The sequence below is a fragment of the Vombatus ursinus genome, unplaced genomic scaffold, assembly GCF_900497805.2.
Source record: "Vombatus ursinus unplaced genomic scaffold, bare-nosed wombat genome assembly UNPS02014779.1, whole genome shotgun sequence".
Taxonomy (NCBI): Eukaryota; Metazoa; Chordata; class Mammalia; order Diprotodontia; family Vombatidae; genus Vombatus; species Vombatus ursinus.
This window is the reverse complement of record NW_020954557.1, coordinates 52,366,401-52,392,684: the sequence shown is the minus strand read 5'-3', so window position 1 is coordinate 52,392,684 and position 26,284 is coordinate 52,366,401. Positions and strand designations below refer to the sequence as shown.

General features: G+C 35.8%; 1 protein-coding gene across 1 annotated transcript in view; it reads left to right on the top strand.

Moving 5' to 3' along the window:
• Positions 1 to 26,284, top strand: part of SCN2A (sodium voltage-gated channel alpha subunit 2) — a 118,172-nt gene that overhangs the window by 11,912 nt on the left and 79,976 nt on the right. The window contains exons 4-12 of the mRNA XM_027865947.1: positions 1,920 to 2,009; positions 4,879 to 5,007; positions 5,472 to 5,563; positions 6,658 to 6,930; positions 12,709 to 12,772; positions 15,403 to 15,544; positions 15,662 to 15,868; positions 17,215 to 17,508; positions 23,418 to 23,765. Coding sequence (XP_027721748.1) covers positions 1,920 to 2,009; positions 4,879 to 5,007; positions 5,472 to 5,563; positions 6,658 to 6,930; positions 12,709 to 12,772; positions 15,403 to 15,544; positions 15,662 to 15,868; positions 17,215 to 17,508; positions 23,418 to 23,765 — 1,639 coding nt within the window. The remainder of the gene's footprint in view (positions 1 to 1,919; positions 2,010 to 4,878; positions 5,008 to 5,471; positions 5,564 to 6,657; positions 6,931 to 12,708; positions 12,773 to 15,402; positions 15,545 to 15,661; positions 15,869 to 17,214; positions 17,509 to 23,417; positions 23,766 to 26,284) is intronic.

Genomic DNA, 26,284 nt, shown 5'->3' with positions numbered 1-26,284 from the left:
CCATCTGTAAAAATTTTTTTAAAGGAATGCCAGCAAATATTAGTGTTTTCTATTAAAGATTGTGGGATTGTATCTAAAATTCATCTTTAGCTTTGACATGAAATTTGCTCCATGTGCTTAGTCAGTGCTTTAAAAATCATAGAATTTTAGTACTGGCTGGAAAGTTTTAGAGTATGAGTCCAATGATAGACAGTACATCTATTATCTAGGCTCTCTGCCAACTACAGAGAGGTTCATCACCAGTTTTTCTTCAAGTTGAGGAATTCTTTAATCAAAGCAGGTCTTATCTACCAAATTATAAATAAGTTGCAGTCTGCATCTGTGAAGGAAATACCCACACCAATAAAGCATTCAGGTTTGAAGTGAGTTGAACAGTATATGTCTGTGATAAGAGTCTCTACTATTTTGTAAGGCTGAAAAAAATAGATTTCTGGGGAGTAGAGAAATAAAACTTCATAAAACTATGTAATATTCCACATGATATAAATATTATAAGACTATCTTAGTTTCTTTCTTTTTCTAATATCCCTTTTCCCCTCCAAAAAGGACCTCTAAGAATTTATTGCTCAGTATAGATGAGGAAGATTGTTATGCCATATCTTATACGCAGAGTCAGTATATACAAAATGAGAATGATAAACTAAAATAAAAGGAAATTATATATTGCATTGTAATTTTTAGAAAGTTTTAATAATTTTATCTTCCAATATCCAAATATTTCATAACAATTATCACTTATAAACTTTAGTTACTTTTTTACCTGATTTTTTTACTGTGCTTTTAATGTTAAACCAAAATGGTGCTCCATGTTATTTTAGGTTGTAGTGCCATCATGTGGTTGTTTCATGTCAGTCATTTATGTCTTTATTTTTTTTATTTGAATGTATTTGAATTCTCTATTTGAATGAAGTTCATGAATTTGAGTGCCATTAAAAATGAAACACTAATTATAGCATTGATTGAAGTTAGCCCTTCAATGCAAAGTCTCATTATATAAGGTAATTTCCTTACTAGACTCACTTAACCTTTTTCATCCTGATCTAATTTAACCATTTGAAGTCAGAAGACCTAGGTTCAAATCCTACCTCTGCTACTTGACCTTTTCTCTTTTAGCCCTATGATCTCAAGATCTGGTTGATTTTGTGTAGTATGACTGAATATTGTAATATTTTATGAGAAAAGAAATAAAAAGAATTTTCATTCATTTTATAAATTATTTTACAAAACAATTTCATTTACTTCTATCTTGAATCCTTTTATGATTATGTCTAGATTTTCATTGGCAAATGACTGTTTTTTTTTACCGTGACAGTGAATTTCTTCCTACTCTTTTTAACATAGAAGACAATTGATTTGTCATCTTATTACTGAATTTTGAGTCATGACTCCTTTATCTTTACACATAAATCAATATTAAACCCTGTTTTTATACATGTGAAATGGAAAATGAACTAGAATAGAATTCTCTTTTTAAAATATTTCTTATGATACAGAACTCAGTATTTTGTAGATCTACCTTGAACCCTATCCAATATGGTCTCATTTCAAAAGTCCTCAAAGACCTCACAATATGAAAACATTATCCCTTCACTGGGGGCCTCAAGGGAAACTTGCTGACCTGATCCTGTCTTTAAAATAACTGAAATTTGTGAGACATTCACTGATTAATTGATTGCTTGGCAATTGGTTATCAAAATAGTCAAAATAACTAAACTGGATCCAAAGTGGTTGCTATGGTGACATTTAAAAATAGCCCTTGTGAATATTGACTCAGCCATAGAGAAATAAGGAAAATGCAAAAATGTTACAGTGATTATTAGTAGTTTCTTATCTTTGAATTGGCAATAAGTGTTATTAGCATGGTAGTACATGATAATAAGCTTTTCTGTTGTACACTGTGTTCCTTGACTGTACCCTACTTTATTCAGCATGCTCATTATGTGCACTATTCTGACCAATTGTGTGTTTATGACTATGAGTAACCCTCCAGACTGGACAAAGAATGTAGAGTAAGTAGAAAAAATATTAATAACAATATCTTTTTATATTTTAAAATGTGCTTTTGACATCTTTTTGACCTCATCATCCCACTTCTATAACTCATTCTTGCTTTTACTTTCAACGAGAGATACTGAAACAGTTAGTTTATTAGGACACTGCCAATTTCATAGGATCATAACTCCATAGCTAGAAGGGGTTTCAGAGGTTATCTAAGTATAACTCCTTTATTTTGAGGAAACGGAGGCCTGGGGAAGCCAAGTAACTTGTGAAAGGTCACAAAACAGCCTAAGAATTTGGAGCCAGTGCTCTTGTTATTGTGGGTCAATGGCAAGGGTACGGAAGTTTAGGTAGAAGGAAAGGGAGGAAATGCTGTGATACTGGCAGAAAGTCGCATAAAGCACAGCTTTCTCGCTGGATACTTGTTACTTGTGGCCCTTTGTTCATAAAGATGGTAAGGTTTGGTGGAAAGAGGGAAGTAGTTCAAAGCTGCTGCTTACCACATCTCCACCTTGGACAAGTCACTTGATCTCTTAGATTGTCTCAAAGTTCCTGTCCAGCTCTAAATTTATGAGCCTATGATGGTATCATTGTCTTTATAAAGACCATGGGGGATGTATAAGAAGGAATTTGCATACTCTGTAGTAAAATAGCACCTAAACTCTCTATGTTACTTCTTCTGAGCCCTAAAATAGATTTATTTTTCATAAAAAAGAAAACATTTCATACTTTTGGAAGTCATAGGTGATGCATATGTTTTATAGACTTGAATAGTTCATTTGTTCAAATAAAAATTATTATTGGTTAACTGAAAGTATTTACTTGGTCTCTGGTTCAACAGGAGTTGTTTTCTTTTTAATTTGGTGATTACATTGCACCCTCCATGACTCTCAAAAAGAAAAATTCAGATGATCCATGTAGAAACTTAAATTCATTTCTTAAGTCTTTTACCTCCCACCCCTATTCTCTAACTCAAAACTCCTTATCTTTGTCCTTTTCTCCTTCTCTTGGGTTTTGGAGGATAAAGTGGCTGTTTCCCCATTCTCTCTCTCATCTTTAGTCTTTCACCATTTTCCTTCTGTTTAAATGCATGCTTAGGTAGCCCATATCCTCGTGCTACTCTCAAGCCAACATGTAACACGTCCACGAGACTGGAAGGTACCTCACAGATCATCTAATTCAGCCTCCTTATTTTTCCTCCTTCCCTTCACTCCTAAACTTAAGAGTAGTCTATGTTTATCTCCATTAGCATACCACCTACTCATTTCTTAGCTCCCTGCTTCTTGGCTTCTGACCCCACCACTGTATTGAAACTGTTCTCTCAAGACCGCTGACCACTTAATTACAAGATCCAATAGTCCTTTCCAAGACTTCTTCGACTTTTCTGCAACGTTTTACTCTGTTGACCGACTCTTCGTTTTTGATCCTTTTCCCTCGTTTGATCTTTCCTGTTTCTCCTTCTACTTGTCTGATCATTCTTTACTCTCCATTACTATTTCATTTTTCACTTCCTCTTCTTCTTCCCCTCTAAATGAGAGTATCCTCCAATCCTCTGGCCTAAGTTCTTCTCATTTCTTTCCACATTTCTAAGCCTTGGCAATCTAATCCATTCACATGGATTCAATTTTGACCTCTATAAGGATGACCCCAATATCTATGTGTGAGCTCCAGTCTCACATTTCCAAGTGCCTGATGAATACCTCCATTTGGATATCTGGCTTTAAACTAGACATGTCTAAAACTAAATTCAACATTTTCCCCCTAAAACCTGTTTTTCTTCTCAGTTGTCTCTCTTGATAATTTAATCATCATTTTTCCAGTAATCTAGGCTCAAAACTTCATAATAGGGGGCAGCTGGGTGGTGCAGTGGATAGAGCACTGGCCCTGGAGCCAGGAGGATCCGAGTTCAAATGCGGCCTGACACTTACTAGCTATGTAGCTTTGGGCAAGTCACTTAACCCCATTGCCTAGCCAGAAAAAAAAATAAAAAATAAAAAACCCTTACAGTAGTATATTTGACTGTTACCTCTCAGTCCATCATCACATCCAGGCAAGCTAATTCAATAATATTATACCCCCATAATACTGAGTCCACAATTATATTACTTTCCATCTTTCCCCACCTTTCTATTCTTTCTAACACCTTGCTTGATGCCTCTTATCTAGACTTCTTTTTTTTGCAACCTCTTAACTAGTCTCCCTGATTCTAGTGTCTACCCTCTCTAATGAATCTTTCACACCCCTGTAAAGGTGCTCTTTACCCACTATACTTCCTAGTGCCTAGTGAACATGTCCTGCTTCTGCTCAAACACTTACTGCCTGTAGGATAATGTACAGATGTCTTAGTCTGATATTTAAGGTCCTTCACAATCTGGGCTTTTCAGGCTTTATTTCCCACTACTACTCTTCCCTGCATGTATTTTGAGTCCCAGTCAAACCAGACTCCTCACTGTTCTCTGATCATAACTTTCCCTTTCCTCCCACTGTGGTTTCATGCAGATCATCCCCTCTTCTTTGTCTCTCCCCACTGAAATCCTTACCTTCCTTCAAGGCCCAATTTAGATATTACCTCCACAAAATCTTCTCCCCAGCTCAAAGTCCTTTCTCCCTCCTTAGATTTCTTGTTGCAATGTGTCCATACCTCTTCTTTGCTCTTACCATTTAGTACCTTGTTATCAAACTTATTATTTCTTCAACTCTTGTTTCCTTGAGCCTAGAAACTGGGTTGTTTTTTTTCTTTACATTTCTTGCACCAAACCCAGTGCCTGGCATTGAGTAGACAATATATATTCGCAGAATTGAATGGAAGCTTTTCTGTAAGAGATATACTATCATGTTAACCTCTCAATATTTAATCCTCTCTTGGCTATTTTCCTTCAGGTACACATTCACAGGAATTTATACCTTTGAATCACTTATAAAAATTCTTGCAAGGGGCTTCTGTTTAGAAGGTTTCACATTTCTCCGGGACCCTTGGAACTGGCTTGATTTCACTGTCATTACTTTTGCGTAAGTGTTTTAACCATTTTTCAGTGGGGGAGCGTAAATCTTTGGTGGTCGCCAATATCGTAGTGTCCTTTTAAGCTATCTCCTATTAACCAGAGCAAGCATTTACTTTAGCTACTAAGAAAAGTTAGAGTGTTTCGTTTTCTCCTTCACTCTCCAAATAGTAATATATGGAGAGGGAGAGAGTAGAGAAGTCAGAACTGACCAATTCACTTAACCTTATATTGTTAGATGAAAAGGAGTGTTTCCTAGATCTTCTCATGTAATTAAAATGGCTATTTTGACATATAGCTACCAAATGGCCAAATCAGATGCCCTAAAATTGAAAATGATCATGATGGGCGACAATGCTATTTTTTTTTCTTAAAAATCAGGAATACTTAATAGCCGTTGAAAAGGTCTCGATGAAAGACCAACACAGACTAAGTTTTTCCAAAATTCTGAATAACTCTGGTTTAATTCTACAGGTATGTAACAGAATTTGTAAACCTAGGCAATGTTTCAGCTCTTCGAACTTTCAGAGTCTTGAGAGCTTTGAAAACTATTTCTGTAATCCCAGGTAAGAAGCTGACTGGTGTAAGGTGGTAGGCCCCTCGTATCTCCAGCTGTTTCTTGTGTGCTGTCATTGTGTTTGTGTGTGAACTCCCCTATACAGATATGTGACAGAGTTTGTGGACCTGGGCAATGTCTCAGCGTTGAGAACATTCAGAGTTCTCCGAGCATTGAAAACAATTTCGGTCATTCCAGGTGAGAGCCAGGTTAAACACCGAGGCTGACTTTAGTTGCATTGAATTTGATATCACAGCTTTTCAGCATAAGCAGTGTTGCTTGTTACTTGTTACATATATCTATATATAAAAAGCAGGAATTGGGACATTAGATTTTAATCTGATGTGATTCTTTGCTTTTTTAGTATTAGCTTTCTTTTTTTTCTAAATCAGCCTTTGAGTTTAACATATTTTTGCATGAGGCATTTGCGATATACGGCCTGTTTGGTTTGCATCTGATGACATCAAGCTTTCCTTTTTTACATAGAAACCAAACTATGAGGCTTTCGTACTGATGCAAATTTGGCAATTTACTGCAGGCACTTAGGGCTCAGACTTGCCATCATAATTGCAGAATTAATGAAATGATGAAAAATAGCATGGGTGTTGCATGGGCCTCAATTTTCAGATGTCTCCCTCCTCCAAACCTGGCACGTAGTATACATTAAAATGTAATCTCATCTCACTTTCATCACTTTAATGTTTCATACTATTGTAGTCACATAAATTTTTCTAAAATCAGCTAAGAGTTTTGGGAGTGAGGTATCTGTAAATAAAAGCAAACTGTTTACAGAGGGTTGATGTACAAGCATGAATAACAAAATCACTCGTTTTGCTGTAAGACGAAGTGTTTAGAAATATGCAATTTCCATTTCCATTTCTAATTTTCCAGTGAACATATACAGTTCAGCTATTCATTCATCTTCACAAGCTAGCAGCCTTTTCATGAAAACATTACTCGGCCACAGACATTAAACTAATATAGTTGGCATTATGCATGAAACTTTATTTTGCAGGACAAACTCATAATGTTTTGATAGGTTAAGTAGCTTTTGAATAGCATCATTAAGACCTTTTCTCTATTTTTGTTTTTTTCTTCTCATAGGATTGAAGACTATTGTGGGGGCCCTGATCCAGTCAGTGAAGAAGCTTTCTGATGTCATGATCCTGACTGTCTTTTGTCTGAGTGTATTTGCTCTCATTGGGCTGCAGCTGTTCATGGGCAACCTGAGGAATAAATGTTTGCAATGGCCCCCAGATAACTCTACCTTTGAAATAAATATTACTTCCTACTTTAATAGCTCATGGGATGGAAATGGTACCTATTACAATAAGACAGTGAGCACATTTAACTGGGATGACTACATTGAGGACAAAAGTAAGACATTCTGTTTTAACAATTACTAAAGTGTTATTGATAAAAAGAATTTAAAACCCACCTGAAAATTATTTCTGTTGTAATGTAAGCTAAGAGATTAAAAACTTCAAGTACCCTTAATGGAAAAGAGAAGCAACATGGCTACTAGATCACGGGTTAGCCGAGGAGTCAAGAAGACTTGAGTTCTGTTCCCTTCTCTGACACATACAATCTCTGGGATCCTGGGCAAGTAACTTGACAAATCAATTGTTGCTCAGTGCTGTTATAGGGAGTTTTCCCACTTGAAGTTCCATATATTGAAGAAATCACAGTTATGGTCTAGAAAAGAAGTAGAGACATGCAAAGATAGATTATCAATTTCCATTCCTTATCTATCCAAAAATATAATACCATTTATGTTGTACTTAGTGACTGATTCCTCATGCTACACCATATTTACGCTCACCACAATTGTCTCCATTATCTTTTGAATAGCTCATAATTTTAATTCTTCAGAGACTTTACTTTCCCATGATTTATAGCAATATAGCTTCACAGAAAAAATCTTGGTGTTAAAAAGATGGCTCTTTATTTCAGGGAGAAGCTTTAGATCATTAGAAGAACTATATAGTTGTGTGAATACAATCAAGCTTACAATCTCCTTCCTTTATAATTCTGGGCCCAGTTAATTACCTATCTATTATAATGTTTGTCTGAGATACACAGATATTATACTAATAAGAGTTGACATTCTAATATAGATGACATATACATGTGTATTATATTCATTCATTCACTTATTTATTTCATTGTTTGTTTATTTGTGGGTCAGTTCTACACATAATAAACTGTATATTGTAGTCTAACAATAGGCATTATTCATCTACTTTTCTTTTCCTATATTGATAATTAGTCCAAACTATACTGAATTATTGTGGAACTCCTTTAGGGAACCCTACAATATGCAGGGCAACTTACAATGAGCACAGTTGCATGCTAGAAGCAGTGTAAAAGATAGTGAAGAGGTGGATGACTAGCAAAGCAATTGAGAGGTAAGAAATAGATAGTCCACATGTATCCACATAATTTCAAGAAATCTACTGGAAGGCCTCTACCTTAGTGAGTGATCCCACATAAAGGATTTATGAGGGTATGGGCAAGATTTTTACAGGATTAAAAAGTCGGCCTTGAGAAGGCATTGAGAAGGTTGAAGAGAGTAGCCATATTATTGAAATCACAGTGTCTGGCTTCCACCTGATTCTGTTCTGTTCAGCATTTTCAATGATCTCATTGCTACATCCAGTGACCTTTTCTCAGTCTTCACTGTTCTTGAACTTTATGCAGTTTTAGGTACTACCACCACTACCTTTTCTCCTAGTCTCTTTTGGTCCTCTTTCTACCTTTCTGACCTCAGTCAACTTTATTGGATCATCATTCATGTCCCACTCCCATGTGTCTCCCAAGATTTTCTCCTGGTTTCTCTTCTATTTTGTTCTCCTCTCTTCTATTCTCTTCTGCTCTCCATCCTATCTCTTGGGAATCTTATTTGCTCCTATGGATTCATTGGTCATCTCTCTGCGTATAACAACTAAAACTATAAATGTGCCCTAGTTTCTCTCCTGAGCTTCAGGCAAGCATTATCAGCTGCTTGATAGATATCTCTATCCAAATTAAACATGTCCAAAATGGAACTCATTATTACCTCATATCCATCTTTCTTCTAAATTTCACTATGTCTGTTGAGGTCACCACAATCTTTCTCCTGTCTGAGATTTGAAACTTTGAAGTCTTTCTCAGCTCTAAGTATCTGCCCCTACCTGCCCTCAACATCCATTAATTTGCCAAACCTTAATTCCTCCTTTACATCTCTCAAACTGCTTGACTTTTCTTCAGTCACTCAGTCATTACTCTAGTTCGGACCCTTGTCATTTATCTCCTGGACAGTTTCATAGCCTCTTGATTGGTCTCCTGCTTGTAGTTGCCTTCCCTCTCTAATATGTCCTTCAAATAATCTTCATAAAGCAACGGTATGTCACTTACCTGCTCATGAGTCTTCAGTAGTTCCTTACTGCTGCTTGGATAAAATACAACTAACTTGCCTTGGCATTTAAAATACTTCACCATCTGGCTCTAGTTTGCCTTTTAATCAATCAATCAATCAATCAATCAATAAGCCTTTATGAAGCAATAGCTATGTGTCTGGCACTGCTAAATGCTGGGGATACAAAATTAGAAATTAAGTGGCTTTTGATTTCATGGAGTTTACAATCTAGCTATAGGGGATAACATGTACATACGTGGGTATGTGCAAAATAGATACAAGATCATTTGGAGGGGACAGAAGCAGCAGCCAAAGGATTGGGAAAGGCTTCATGGAGAGGATGGTGCTTGACCTAAATGTTGAAGGCAATGGAAATTCTAAGAAGTAGAGTTGAGAAGGGTGTCCATTTCAGGCATTGATCACAGCCACTGCAAAAGCATAGAGAACCATGTGGATGAGGAACAGTAAAAAGGCCAGCTTGACTGGATTGAAATGAAGTAATATTTAATAAAACTGAAAAGGTAGGTTAGGGTCAGGTTGAGAATGGCTTTAAATGTTAACTAGAAAGTTCATATTTTATTCTAGTAGTAACAGGGTGTCACTAGAGTTTCATTGAATATGAAAGTGACATGCACTTTAGGAAAATCACATTGATAGCCAGGTGTAAAAAGAATTAGAAGTGGAAAGAGACTTGAAACAAAGAGACCAGTTAGAGGGCCATTGTAATAGTCTAGATGAGAAGTGATGGACAGGTGAGGACATGAACTAGGATACTGCAGTGGAAAGAATGGTACATTGAAGAGATGTTGTAGAAATAATAACTATACTATTTTGCAACTAATCTGGTAGGTTGGGTTAGGAATAAGGATGGCAGCAAAGTCATCAACTTGGGTGACTGTAAGAATGGTGACATCTTCAGAAATAGAGAAATGTGGAAGAGAGGTAAATTTAGGGTTTAGGACATGTTGAGTTTGAGATGTCTATAGTATATTGAGTTTGAAATTCTCAGTATATTGAGTTTGGATCTCAGGAGAAAGATTAGGGCTAGATATATTATAGGGAGCTAGGCATCATTCAGCATAGAGAGTATAATTAAATCCATTGCAACTGATGAGGTCACCAAAGGAGAATATGTATAGAAAAAATATGAAGACCATGGACAGAATTTTGGAGTATGCCTGCATTTGAATGGGGCATGATATGAATGATGGCTTGAGGTAGGAACAATTAGACTGGTAAGGGGAAAACCAAGGAAAAGCAGTGTAGTGGAAACTCAGAGAGGAATCCGCACTGTCCTTAATATTAGTGCCTTCCCTTTGTGATTAACTCCAATTTATGCTCCATATATCTTGTTTTTACATGGTTGCTTTCATGTTGTCTCCCCCATTAGACATAGAGCAGAGATTATTTTTTGCTTTTCTTTGTATCTAATGCTACAGTGCCAGACAGAGAAAAAGTTATTTAATAAATACTTGTTGATATGGAATTCTGCAGAGATGTTGAGGATGAGGATTGGGAAGACACCATCAGATTAAGCAGTTAATAGATCATTGGAGACTTTGGAGAAAGCAGCTTTAGTTGAATGATGAGGTTGGAAACCATATTGGGAAAACTTGAGAAATAAATAAGAGAAGAGGAAGTGGAAGCAGGAAGTATAGACATTTCCCCCTTGGAATTTCATTGAGAAAGGGAGAAGAGATATAGGTTGATAACTTGAGGGGATAATCGAGTTTAATAGAGCCATATTTATAGGATTTCCCATTCTGTCATTTTAAAGATGAAGGAACTTAGGCCTAGGAGGTTAAGTAACTTGATGAAGGTCACACAGGTAATAAGCATCAGAAGGAGAATTTGAACCAAGGTCCTCTAGATCCAGAGCCTGTGTCCATTATATTTCCATTATATTGCACTCCCTGCCTTACAAATTTCATCTAAGTTCTCCTAGGTGTTATACAACTCCAAAGTTGAATGTTAACATTGGAAACCTTCTACTACACTTTATAGATGAAACTGAAACTCAGAAGTTAAGTAACTTGTAACAATTATTTTTTTAAAATATGGCAGAAAAAAATCAGTTTAGAACTAGTTAGTTGATTGATTTGATGGTGATGTATGTATGTGGCCGTGATGACTTTTTCCTTTAACATTGGTGTCTAAAAATAGAGGTACTATTATCGTAGCGATAAAATCCAAATTTACGTATTTTACATAAAACTGAGTGCTACAAATTCAATCTTTAATTTATTCCTCATACATACTTTTTAACGCATTGTCTTGTCCTCTAATATTCTTCATACTTTACTGTCCATGAAAGTATATGAGTAAAGAGTTATCAGATGGTGTGGGAAGAGATTAAATGGAAGTCTTTCTTGTTAGGCACACATTGTCACAAGAAAGAATGGTATACATGTGAACAAATTTCACTTTGGAACTATTTTGCAAATTTCCTGCCATTGTTATACCATTGTCTAGCTTTATTTCACTAGCATATCTGTCAAAATTATCTTTTTGGATCATACCCCATCATGGTCTTAGCTCCTCCATGGTAGATAACCTATTATGTGTTAGAGATTTTTGTATTGAAAAATACTATAAATTCATCATATATCCATTATAATTCTTCTTTGTCCCATTTATAGGACCATTTATAGGATATCATTTCCCATTTATAGGACCCTTCAATAAGAAGCCTGAGCCTTTTAAATTTTTTCTCTAGGTTTTTCAGTTTTTTCAGCCTATTTCTATTAACCTTCTGCTTCTGATAATAGCGCCTTTTGGTATTATTTACTTTTCAGGATGTCATTCATTTGCTATATGTTTCTACAACCCTATCCTTGGAAGCTCATGAAGTCATATCACTCAGCACTGTTTAGGAGTTAGAAAGATCAGTAAAGGTTACCCCGGGAGAAATGGGATCAGTTTTAGTAACAGTGGGATTTGCTTTCAGATTTCAAGGTCTAAAAAAAGCCTTTTTATAGACCACCTGCTTTGAACAGACTTTAAATGCTGCCAATGTTACTTAACCTTTGTTCTGTCATAATTAAATTGCCTGGGAAGGGAGGAGGTAGACAGAAAAAGTGTCAGAATTTTATTGCTTTGGGTCATAGTTTTATATGCCTTGAAAAGAAATTACCCCAATGTACTCTGGAAGTGTATATCCAGAAAGAAGCAAGTCTATCATTTCAAATTGAAAAGGGTCAATTTTTTTACTTATTTCTTCGTTCAAAGACGAAAAAAAATGCCACTGCCCACAGAAAACAAGGCTGAAATGTGGGGGGATTTGAAGGAATAAGGGAGGTAGTGTGTTCAAATCTATTTATGCATCTAGCTTTTAAAAAATATGAAGTAATCCTTTTGATGCATAAGTGTGTTTTAATAGCAGCTAGGCTTCCCCTTCCACTTTTTGAGCCAAGAAAAGGGCCTTGAATTAATAGTTCTGTCCTATTTTGTTTTTTCTTGGCACAGTTGTTTTTAGGAATAGTTTTGGTTTGGGTTTAGCAACAAATATCCATTTGATGTGGTATGACTTCTTTTGACACTGATCTTCGAAAGTTTGGTTAGCAAATGCAATATACTGCCTTTGCTTCTGTGTAAATTACGAACTTTAATAAAGTGACAGTTTTGCCCAGAATTTTGTTCCTTTTTAGTTTGTCCCCATTCTCACTGAAATAGGACAAAAATTATGACATTAAGTATGTGGATATATTGGCTAAAAAACTTTCAGTTTTACAACTTTTTATTTCTTATTCCTTAAATAGGTCATTTTTACATTTTGGAAGGGCAAAATGATGCATTACTTTGTGGTAACAGTTCTGATGCAGGGTAAGAACTTTTTTCCTTTTGTGTCATGCCATGCTATGCTATCTGCCTAGAATAACCTCCCACTGCCTATACACCAGGCCACCATTTTCTTCCCACAAAATTCCCAAAATGGGTGGACAGAGTATGAATTTGCAGTTTCTTCAAGCATTCAAGCCCTTCCCTATCCTACTTGCCCACATCAAATCAATCGAGTACAATGAAAAACAAAAAGAGAAAAACTGAAACTAGTCATAAGAAGTGGACTGTTTCTGTTTAGGGTTCATGTGCATGATATTAACTAGTGTTGTGTCACGTCATACTAGAATGTAAACTCCTGGAAGGTCCCGCTTATGTCCTAGCTATAATCTGTTCAGCACAGAGCACATTATGGTTTATTTATAATAGTAGCCCCCCTTGATGAGTATGTACAGTTTGCAAAATGCTTTCCTCACTGTAGACCTGTGAAGAAGATTATATAAAATTTTATTGGTCCCCTTCTTACAGACAAGGAAACCAATGCTCAGAATTTCAATGACTTGTCCATAGTCCTACAACTTATAAGTTTTAGAGCTAGTTTCAAAAATAGGTCTTCTGACTCCAAATCCAATGTTGGGTTAGCTAGGTAGTGCAGTGGTTAGAATGCTGGTCTCTCAGGAAGATCTGAGTTTCAAATTTGGCCTCACACTCTTACTAACTGTGTGACCCTGGGCATGTCGCTTAACTGCTGTCTGCCTCAGTTTCCTCATCTGTAAAATGGGAATAATAATAGCACCTACCTCACAAGGTTTTTATGGGGACCAAATGAGTTAATAATTGCAAAGCACTTAGCACAGAACCTGGCATATTATACTATGTAAATGTTAGTTATTGTTATTATTAATTATAAGAAGGGAGAACAGAATAATTTCTGTGAGGACAGGATCTCCATTTGGAAATATTCTACATTTAAAAAAATAACTTAGCCAAAGTCGATTCAACAAATATTTATTAAGATCTTTCTACATAAAAGGGACTGAGGGATTCAGAGATGAATGAGATGCTGCCCTTGCCCCTAAAAGCTCAAAAGTCAAGTACAATAGGTTTTTATTCTTTATATAGAAACCACTAATGCTATAATACGTGCCAGGGTTGTGCAGGATATAGCTCCCCTGTTCACTAGAGCCAGTTGTTAAATTTTTAGTGTGAGCATTTACACCTTTAAAATGGGCAAACACTACAAATCAGGGTTTGATTTATTGTTTTGTTGATGGTCTAGATTTCACAAAATGATGGAGAAAATGTTATTAATGCAGATTAAACTTAAAAAGGTGTCATGAGTACTTCTTTTTTTTTCCGGCGAGTCAATTGTCAAACAAGCACACCACTACCTATGTCAAAATTACTACTGGCAGAAGGATTTTAGAATTTGGCTTGTCCATTAAGATGACAAAGAAGGAAGGAAACCAGCATTTATTTGAAGCCTACCATGTACTAGGCACTGTGCTAAGTGCTTCACAAATATTACCTCGTTTAATCCTCACAGGTAGTTATTATTATTCCATTTACAGAGGAGGAAACAGGAAGGATCAATGAGAGAGATCAATATTCTGAATCTGAGGCATGAGGGTACCTCCCTTTCAGTGAAATAAAGGGCACTTCCCTTGGGTGGGTCCTAACACCAATGGATTCAAGAGTGAGAAAGTCAGTGATGTAAATGAGACAAGCTGTAAGTTGTTATCACCTTTAATTTATTTCTCAAAGAAAGGCCTTCTCGTCCTTGGCCTATCTATTACCCACTTTTCTACAAGGCTATTCCCGGAGGTCTGGGAAGGGTGTTAGAGGAAAATATTATTTCTTAATACTTTTCAGTTTTGTTAAAAGGCAGGTTTTTAATGTGCTTCCATACAGTGAATCACAATCTGAATCTAAAGTTTTTGTCCTGGTCCATTCCAATAGATTTTATCCTTAATGTATGGTCATCTAGTAAGATGTGCCCTTCTGACATTTTCTTTCAGAGGCAAGTCAAGTCAAATGACATAGCACAAAGTCATTATTTCTCTGTACTTAGTTATCAGGTCCCAGAAAAAAAAAGGAGGGTATATTAATCTGTTAGTGAAAATGTCATCTTCACAAATAAATATGTTAATTATACATTAAGGAACATTGAGTATTGAGGTGACTCAGAATAAAAACCTGGCATCAAACTGTTTCATAGTTTTTCAGGAGCTTTAGGAATTAATTAACCTAAAACTATGTTTAGTGCAGGATGAAATGAGCTAAACAGAAAAGGTCCTTGTGGTAGTAAGGCAACTAACTAGGTAGCGCAGAGAAGAGAGCACTGGGCCTGGAGTCAAGACAGACCTGAATTCAAATCTTACCTCAGAAATTACTAGTGGTGGACCCTGGACAAGTCACTTAACTTCTTGTCTCTCTCAGTTTCCTAATGTAAAATGGGGATAATAATAGCACCTTATAGCATTGTTGTAAAGATCAAATGAGATAATATAAAGCACTTAGCACAGTGCTTTACACAGAGTAGATGCTTCACATATGCTTGTTCCTCCTTCCGTGAATTTGTCATGTAAAATAGCGATCGAAAAATCTGTAAACAGAAAAATCAAAGAACAGATGTGCAGATATAATTTCTTTCCTATCTTCTCATCTAATTGCAGCCAGTGTCCAGAAGGATACATTTGTGTGAAAGCTGGCAGAAACCCCAACTATGGCTACACGAGCTTTGACACCTTCAGCTGGGCTTTCTTGTCCCTGTTTCGCCTGATGACTCAGGACTTCTGGGAAAACCTTTATCAGCTGGTGAGATCTGAGTTAAATCAATGACTTCCGATGATTAAAAATGTAGTCATGGGATCAAACCATTTGAAGGCAGATGGACAGTAAACCAACTCTCCCCCTCCCCACTTCTTTCCTCAGACTCTTCGTGCAGCTGGCAAGACCTACATGATATTTTTCGTCCTGGTGATTTTCTTGGGCTCTTTCTACCTTATCAATTTGATCCTGGCTGTGGTTGCCATGGCCTACGAGGAGCAGAATCAGGCCACCTTGGAAGAGGCAGAGCAGAAGGAGGCTGAGTTTCAGCAGATGCTGGAACAGCTTAAGAAGCAACAAGAAGAAGCTCAGGTATTGTCAGGTGGTTAATCAAGTTGTAGATTTCTTCTCTGCAGGATCCTCAGAATGGTAAAGTTCTAACAGCCCAGGAAATGCTTCATAGAAACTGGAAATGTTAAACACCTGTTCATTACTTATAGCTATTTATTTTCCTCAGTTCTTAGGAGTGGGTGACAAGGTGTGTCAAATAACATGGAATAAACATATATAAACATAAAGTAAAGCTGTAATAAACATATATAAATTATGTCATCTTTTCCCACTCCCTGATAATTCCATGCATGTGGACATAATAAGCTTTCACAATGAGGAAAGAATATAGTTTATTCTCATTTGTTTTTTGGGGGGAACAATTTCTTGGAAATAGTTCCTCTAAGGCACTTTTTTTTTTGCTGTTGAGGACCTTGTTGCTTTTTAACACTGAGTATTTTAAAATGCATATTGACAGAACCAATGAAAAATGCTTGTTCAGTAATAGTGGTGCTTAACTGTTTGTAGCTGTAGCTTTTCAAATTCCTTACAATCATTAATTAGCTAAGCCACACAACTTCCTACCATCTAGATTACCCTAATATATATGATCTGTAGTTTGTCTTTGTTGTTATCCTATACTGGAAGCCCTCAATTTAACAGTTCAAACTGAAAAGCATTTATTCAGTAGAATAAAAATATTTTTGTCAGAATTAAATAGCATTAATTTGTGCTACCACTAAAAGTAGACTATTTTTAAATGAATGAGTGGCAAAAAGGTAAGCACTCACTAGGTTCATAATTATAGGGAACAGAGTGGTTCATTTCTGAAGTTGTTTGCCTTTTATGACACGTATTTAAATACTAGCAAAGGTAGAGCTTAGTCTTGTGATAATTGGAGTCTCTTGGCTATATCAAAAAATCATTTTAAAGTCTGATATGGCTAGTCTCTGCTCAAGTTTCTTTTCAAGACCACATGTAAGCCACTGCAAAATTCCTTGACTCACCAGGCCTAAAGCACTTTTATATACGTTATCTCATTTAATTCTTTTTGCTACCCCATCAGGTATGTGATGCAAGTATTATTCCCTAATCCCCATTTTACAGATGAGGAAACTGAGGGTCATAGTGGTTAAGTGACTTTTCCATTGTCATCCAACTAGTAAGACACAGTCAAGAGTCAAATTCATGTCTTCTGGTTCTTAAGTCCAATATTTTTCATCATATTGCTTCTCCATATTCGGTTAGGTCAGTATTACTACTGTGTTGCATTGTTCATTAATAAAATAAAAAACAGACATTTTATATGATCATACTAATGACAAAGATAGAGATATTTTTTAAAAGTATAGTTGCATACAACTACCACATATTTTATCCCTGACTAGGCAGCGGCAGCAGCAGCATCTGCGGAATCAAGAGAATTCAGTGGAGCTGGTGGGGTAGGAGGCTTCTCAGAGAGCTCTTCAGAAGCATCAAAGTTGAGCTCAAAAAGTGCAAAAGAAAGGAGGAACCGGAGGAAGAAACGGAAACAGAAAGAACAGTCTGGAGAAGAAGAGAAGCAAGAAGAAGAGGAATTCCACAAATCTGAATCTGAAGATAGTATCAGAAGGAAAGGTTTTCGTTTTTCTATCGAAGGAAATCGCCTGACCTATGAAAAGAGGTTCTCTTCTCCCCACCAGGTACAAATTTTTGATGAAGGAATTTGTATGTTGGTACTAGAATGATGGTTTTCTTGGAGGGTTTGTTTGTTTGTCTTTAAAGACTAGGACTGTCTATGTTGGCCATGCAGAAACTGCAGGGCCTACTTCCAGGCCAGTCCCACTCTGATTGGCACAGGAGCTTTGATCTAATGTGTTTTCCAATTTGATCTGGTTTTGTCTCCCTTAAATAACCTGGTTCCTCCTCCATCCCTTCTCTCCTATCCCAATTCATGGAGGTCCATGTTAATGTTGAACTTAGTGTGGACACTAGATCAACTTAGCCTGCCATGTATCAGAATTCTTCAGCTCAAGAAATCTATTCACCTCCGCCTCCGTGGTAGCAGCAATTATAGTCATGAGCTACTTACTGTATATGGTGAGAAATTTCATTATTTTGGTAGGTTGTCTCATGGATACATAGCATAATGCTGCCAGATTGATAATCGATATAGATATCTGTTGTGATCAATTTTAAGAACATGTGAGTTGTATATTCAGTGAAAAAACTTGATAAAAAATTTTAGAGTTTATGGAATATTTGGAAACCGCAGGTTTTACTGGGTTCATATTTTTGAAGTTATGATGTCTGTATGTAGAGAGTACATATTGGATATGTGGTTCAGAGTTATTGTCTACTGTCCCAATGTCTCCACGATGCTATGGGTTGCTGAGCGGCAAGGCTCCTGCTGCTCATCAGTCTTAACCTACACTAACAGGAGTTAGCAATTAAAATCTACTATTTTCCATTAATGATAATAATAATAATAGTGAATATTTATATAGTAACTACTATGTGCCAGGCACTGTGCTAAGCACCTTATAATTATTATCTCATTTGATCCTCACAGCAACCCTAGGAGGTAGGTGCTGTTATTATCGCTATTTTACAGATTAGGAAACTGAGGCAAACAGAGATGAAATGACGGGCCCAGGGTCACACAGGTAGTAAGTGTCTGAGATCACATTTGAACTCAGGTCTTCCTGACTTTAGGCCCAATGGTCTATCCACTGTACCACATAGCTACAAAGTGGAGAATATCAATCATCAAGCATTTATTAAGAATGTTATGTGCTAAGAGCTTATTAATAGGTTAATAGTATCTGTTCCTGAACAGGACATTAGGTTGTCTATCTGCTATTTGCACCATCAAAAATGAATGGTTCATTACACCTGGCATTGTTTCAGTAAGAAGTAGGGGGGTGGGAAATGATTCTAATGGGGTAACCAAAATGCTGTGTGATTGAAATTCTAAAGAGAATTACACTCAAGGAAACTTAGAACTTTAGGCAAAGAGTAACATTTCCACTAGCTGTATCACACTGGGAATGTCACTTAACTGCATTGTGACCCAGGTAACTCCCCCCAACATAGCTCCTGAGTCATAAGGAGTTTGTAGTCTGCATTGGCAAGGGGAGTTCACATAACAAGAGTTCCCTGTGCTAATGACTAATTCCTTGGATGGGAATTTGAAAAAGAGATTGCTATTCATAGAAATCCAGAGAATGTCTTTAAAAAATTATCAGGACTTTTACATTTAGATTTCATCTAAAAGATGTATGTCCAGGAGTCCTAATACGCCCAAGGATAACTTCTTTACTTTCTCATATGCACAGTCTCATGTACCTTGAGCCCAGTGCATGTATATCCCTTGCAAATTAACAAATTTCCTGCAGAAGCTGCATAAAATATAAGATGAAAAGATATTATAAAATTGGGTTTTACTTCAACTTTATAATGGAACTATTGTCTCAACCAACTGCCTATATTTTCTTCTTATCCTACTTTTGCTATAGTTATGATTATATTGGTAATTATTTAAGTTCTAAAATGTGGAAACTCCCCACTAACAAATCCCCTAAGAATAAAGGTGCTTTACAGAAAGTCAAACTTCCATCCTGGCTAAGATTCTCAAACACAAGAGAGTCTCATTGTGTTTGTCATTGGCTTCTTCCAGTACGTAGAAGCATGTATGATAGAATCTTCCATAAGCACATATCATCTATGCCTTACCAAAGCTCGTGAGAGGCAACATGGAACAGAGGATCTAGGTTTGAGTTCTGACTCTGCCACAGTAAGAGAGGTTAAATGACTTGCTCAAGGTCACACAGATTTACTGTGTGACCTTGAGCAAGTCATTTAACCTCTCTGGGCCTCATTTTCCTCATTTGTAATATGAAAGAGTTGGACTAGATGATCTCGAGGGCCTCTTCCAGTTTTAAAGGTATGATCCTGTAATCACTGACCTTCCCTTCCAATTTACACAAGACATGTGAGATCAGATATTATTTTAGTTAGTATTTTTTTGAGTCATAGTCCCAATACTCAACATCCCAGACCAAACACTTATTCTTTTTTGTATAATTTCTACTGCATTCTATTCATTAATAAGGGTGTTATTATAGTCATTATAATTGTTATGGTAAAAATTTTGTTGTGATAATAATGTCCTCAATAGAAGGCTACCAACACCAAAAGACTGCTGATTAGTTATGTGAAGATGCTTCTTGTGACTATGCTCTTTTAAAAGCACTTCATCCAAGCTTTGAAAAGAATTAGGCTCATAAAAAAACAACAACACAATTCATATCTTTTTACCAGCCTGCCAAGTTTTTACCAACACTTTTCTCGCTAATCAGTACTCTGAAAATGCTCCCTCTGATGATAGTATCAAAAGCTGAACATATAGAACCAATGTCATGGACCACATTTTCACTTTTCTTTTTTTTTCTAAAATTTATTTTATTTTTAATTTATGGGATAAAACAAACATTTCTATAACATAACATATAACATGTTATTCTATATGTTATCTTCTCTAACATATAAAAGAGATGATTGCCCATGAAATTGCAAATATAGTACATGGAACTTGCTATTCATTTTAAATATACAACAAAGTTATCATGTAATTTTCTTTTTTTTTTCTTCCCTCCCCCCACCCTGCCCCATTTTCAGTTTTCATTAAAATCCTTGCTTTTCTTGACTCTTGCATAATTTTATAAAATTAAATCACTTAAAGAGACAACAAAGGGTATCATCCCAAACAAGTCTCCAGTTTCCTTTGCTTTCTTTAGTTATAGTCTATCCTCAGTAACAAAGCTCATCTCTTTCTTCTTAATAAAATTTAATTTTTTTCAGTTAACAAGTATTTATTGCCTCTTTCTCCTCATACCCCTTCCTCCCAAAACAACATCAACAAAAGAAATATAAAACCCTTGTAACAAATATGTGTACTCAAGCTAAACAAATTTTCATCTTGGTCATATTCCAACATGACTTCTCTTTTAATATGATAAAGCTGACAACAAAAATAAGCAATGTTTAGCATTTCTAAATCAAAGCTTCTTAGCATTTCATCAAACATTGCAGAACTTTTATAACTTCTTCAAAAGTTTCTGTATAGTCTCAAGTCTCATTTCATGACCTAGTATCTTAATTCCTTGTCCCCTACATTATTCCTCTAGCCTCTCTAAAAGTCACAGAATTTCTATTGTTTAATCAATTTGTTACGTTAACTATGGTTTACTTAAGAGAAAAATATTTAGTGACAGGAAAAGAGGAGGACATGAAAATTGCTGATATTGTTGACAGTTGTAGAAAGGAGTTTAGGTTAAATAACTACATCCTACTTGACAATTCTCAGTGATGTATCTTCTAAGGCAGAGGTCAGCCAGTTCCCTGTTGCCTGTTTTACATGTATGGCTCATCATATTTTAAAATATAAAAAATTAGTCTTAATTTTAGGGCCATATAAAAATAAGCAGTGGGCCAGATTTGGCCATTGTCCTAGTTGACCATTGTTCTAAGGTGTGAAATATTTACTGAAAGCTAATTGAAGGGTGGTATTAGAGAAAGGGTGGATCTTTTTTTTTTTAACAGCTTAGTCAGTTGAGCAAAAACACTTTATTTGGAAATATTTCCCTGATGCTTTACAGTGTGTCTTCTCAGGTTTTAATTTCCCACACATAAATAGATTTCTGTTCCTTAGAATTTCATTTGATTTGGCTGTTTTTCCTTATTTTCTATTTGGGTCATAGCATTTGGTTGCTATGGAAATGATATTTATCTCAGAAATAAAATGTTGATAATCAGGTGAGGAATAAGCTCTAAAGCTGATGAATGCTGGACAAATCCAATTTGCATGCAAACATCATATGTACATTATGACCTTGTGGGGGTCACTCTGAGTCTTAAATAATTTTACAGAGCATTTTATTACTTTCTGATCTTTTCATCATTTCTAGTGAACATAGTGCCGAGTGCTTATTCATTTAATCAAAATATATGTTCCCATCATGAACACATTCTAAATTATCCTTATTCCTAAGTACTTCCTTGATGCCATACCGTGTTTTTCTGGCCTTCTGAAATAGCAAAAATCAGATAATTTCTGATGGATAGTAATCTCTCAAATAACCTACCTTCAGATGTAATTAAAATTCTCACATCATGAAGAAAGCTACACAGGAATCATAAAAAATATAGGTTTAGTTACCCAATAGTTTTCTGAAAATCATTTATATGTATATATATGAATCATTCATATATGTTCATATATATAACAATAAAGAAATGAAAATCCTGTGTAACAAGTAACAAAACAGAATATACTTTCTAATAAATATAATATTGTCATTTGTATATTATTCAAAGACTTCAAAACAACAGATATATCAAATTATCTTGAAAATTTTTTAAGTTGACAAATAAATTACAAAGATACTTGGCCAAGTTAAATTGAAAGCAGGAGTCATACCTACTTAAAACATGGGTATGACATTATGCACATAATTGTACTTAGCTTAGGTGACTTTGGAAAAGATCATACCAAATTAGCACTGGTGACACTAAACAGATTAAAAATTGGCTCATCCATAAAAAGGTAATTAAATAAATAGTTCTAATTACAAGTCACTGAAGTGAATAAACTATTTAGGAAAATGTTAATATTTCTGTAATTTGTGACCAGATCATTGGATAAACTGGGTCATTCACTTCTTGTAAATAAAATACACTTCCATTTTCTGAGACGGATAGAAGAGAGGAAAGCAGAGAGTGAATCAATCAGTTCTTTCCAGTTTGGTTTGTTTTATTTATTCATGAAGACTATAATAAAATATTCAGAAGGAAGAAGAGAAGTAGCTCCTTGTACTATAATTAAATAGATCTAGAAGCAAGATTGATTTTATTTTTCTCAGTGCTAAAATCAGCATCTTCAGCTTGCTGTGGTCAATGGTGATATTTCACTGTTTATTTTTAATCTTTAAGAATCTAAATGTAGGTAAGTACTGTATATCTTTACTTTCTATTGGACTTACATTTGTGATTAGCTTCTAGAGTAAGGGTCATCAAATTCTTTAGTCCCGAGTTATACTAACAATGCTGTGATGTCTTGGGATATGTCTGGCCCAGCTAAAGTTTAATTAGAAAAGCAGAAAGAGATAGGGGGAAAGGTGGAAGTAGGAGGAGTGAAAAAAAGGAAGAAGAAATGGAAGGAAGGAAGGAAGGAAGGAAGGAAGGAAGGAAGGAAGGAAACAAAGAGTAGAGGAATAGAGGGAGGGAGAGAAGAATAGAAAAGGAGGAAGGAAAGAAGGGAGGGAGGAAGGAAGGAAAGAAGAGTGGGAGGGAGGGAAAAAAGGAGCAACAAAAAAGAGAAGAGGAATAGAAACAAGAAGAGAAAGGAAGAGGAAAGGAAAGAAGGAAAGGAAAATAAACGGAAGAAATCAGAGATCCATATGGGAAGTCTCAGAGTACTTTCAATAACTGCTTCAGATGTCACATTATGATGTATTTTTTCTGCCTATAAAATGAGAAGTGAAATTTTATGTGTGTGTATTTAAATACAAGTGCGTAATTCTCTTCCCCTCCTCTCCTTTGCTTTTAATAGTCTTTATTGAGCATCCGTGGCTCTCTTTTTTCTCCAAGACGCAACAGCCGAACGAGCATCTTCAGCTTCAGGGGTAGAGCAAAAGATATTGGCTCTGAAAATGACTTTGCCGATGATGAGCACAGTACTTTTGAAGACAATGACAGTAGAAGAGATTCCCTGTTTGTTCCACACAGACACGGAGAACGGCGCCACAGTAATGTTAGTCAAGCCAGCCGATCATCTCGGGTGCTGCCCATATTGCCAGTGAATGGAAAAATGCACAGCTCAGTGGATTGCAATGGCGTGGTTTCTCTGGTTGGTGGACCTTCAGCCCTTACGTCACCAACTGGACAACTCCTGCCAGAGGTGATGATAATTAAAACTGTTATTTATAAGGATGCAAGAAAGCTGGGACTAGCTAGTTCAGACACAAGTGGGTTTTCCTTTTATCTCTAGTGAGAAATGCATAGAATAGAGTCCTGAATGTCAGGAGTTGGGCTAATCAAGTTTAGAAAGTTGCTTTTAAATGCATTATTTCATCTGTTTCTAACAAAAATCCTTCAAGATATAGATTCTACAGATGCTGTCATATCCATTTTACAAATAAGGAAACAAGCTTAAAAAGGTAAAATATCTTCTCTAGGTCATACAGCTGGCAGGTGCCGGAGGTAGGATTCAATCTCAGGCCTGTCCTGATGTCAAGCCCAGCACTCTTTCCATTATACCACTTGACTAAATTTGATTAGTGTGAATTAGTTGATTTAAAGACAGGAAAATTAGAGTTTATGAAATAATTAGCCAGTTTAGCGAGCTAATAATTAGTAATAATTAAACAAAGGGAATTTGTAACTTACATGGGCTAGAATGTTATTATGTAAGTACTATACTGAAATACGATCTATTGCTGCCCGCAGATAGGCCACTTCAACCCTTCATAGAGTGGCCTATCATTCTGGAATTAACTGATGAATACATGCAATGGCACATTTTTTTTAAAAATTGCCACCACACTTTGGTAGCAGAAATCACTTTAGATATTGGTATCACCAGAATCATTGTTTGTCATGTATTCTATTTAAAATTTCAGTTTAGTAAGTGTCTCACTGTCCTGTCTGTTGCAAACCAAGTCCCAAGATATTATAATAATACAGAAACTATTCCAAATGTCACTTTTCTGGCAATGCAAAGAAAAGCAAAAGTGGAGCTGGAAGCAAATTTCTGTTAGGATAGCAAGACAAAATGATTTTAGATATTTCTTTGACAGAATAGAAAGATTCAAATGGAGGTAAGTAATTGAAGAAACAGCACCAAGTAATGGAGAGATCATTGATTTGGAGTCAGGAGAATGTGCGTTCTGTACTAACCAAGTGACCCTGAGCAGGTTACTTGACCTCTCTATGCTTCAGTTTCTTCATCTGTAAAATGAGGAGATTGAATGGTTCCTAAGGCCCCTCCCAACTCCAAATCCTATAATTCAATTCTTCAGATAGTTATTAAGCACCAACTAGTGCAAGACCCTGTTCTCAGTTCTGGGAAAACAAAGATAAATCAATTCAACAAGCGTTTATCAAGTACTTGCTTCACAGGAAGCAAAGAAACAGTGCCTGCCCTCAATGAGTTTATACTCTGATGAGTCATTTTCATGGATTGTATTTTTTTCAGTTGCAGAACTATAATCCACTTCATGAATTTTTTTTACCTAGTCTCAATTATTAATGCTTCTAAGGTGCTAAAACAGAATTAAAACTATGAGGTCGATTTTCAATTCTCTCTCCTATGAAGGAGTACTTAAGAATGGGTAATAAAAATTAGTAGATCTTTTTTCTTCCTGTTTTCTACCTGGGGTTTTTCCTTGCTGTCAGATTGCCCTGAAAAATGAAATCAAAAATTGAGAAAATAAGTACTGGAAAAATCCAGAATTGACAGAGATGAATATAGTCAGTCTGTTCTGCCCTCTTCTAACTAGCCATTTTGAAATTCTTTAACCTACTACAGTGAACACAAAGATTGCTGGGAAAGCAAACACAACTACCTTGACTGATGTCTAAAAATCATGTTTACATTCATGAGATGAGGATATTGGCTAAGCTATGAGTAGGGAATCAGCAAAAAATAGTCACTTATAAACCTATTAGTTCTTAATATAGAAGTTAAGACAAAACATTTAAAAGAAAAGTGAGTCAGATTGGGATCAGTTTTGGGGTGGTACTCAAGTAATCCCTGTCTCTTCTAGGCCTTCCATTCCCTTTTCCAACTTTTAATGCCCACTGACACAGATTGGAAGTGGGGCTTTAAGGCTATAATGCTAGAAGAAAAATTGGATGCCAGTTTGACATGAAAAAAAAAACTTTATTTGATTCCATCATTTCTTAAAAATTAATTCAATTAACTGGAAAATACTAGTTCCAAAGACAAAATTTAAGCAGTGCTTTAAGTCCCGAGGGCGAGCTTTAGCTAAAAGCTTATTTCATGCATCATATCTGGGTTATTTATTTGCTTCTTATTTTTGCTTCGCTTCTAAATTTGATTTTAAAATTAATGTGAAAAGACTTTCACTTGGTATAAGCAAACATTCCCAAAGAAATATCTCATCTAGAATTTGCACTTATCACCATCTTATAGAAAAATAAGAATGAAAATAACATTGTTGATCTTTTTACCTAATGAGCAAAAAATTAATAGACAACATATTCATGATGAGTAGTTGACCTAGATTTGGACTTTTTTTTGTCTTTTCCTAAGTACTATTCACTTGATCCTTCAAAGTAGATATGTTGAATGTCTAGAGAGTTTAATTTTGGCATAGAATATAACCTCCATTTTTATGAAACCACAGAAGCACCAAATCCACATGCATGTCAAAATATGTCATATAGAGAGACATA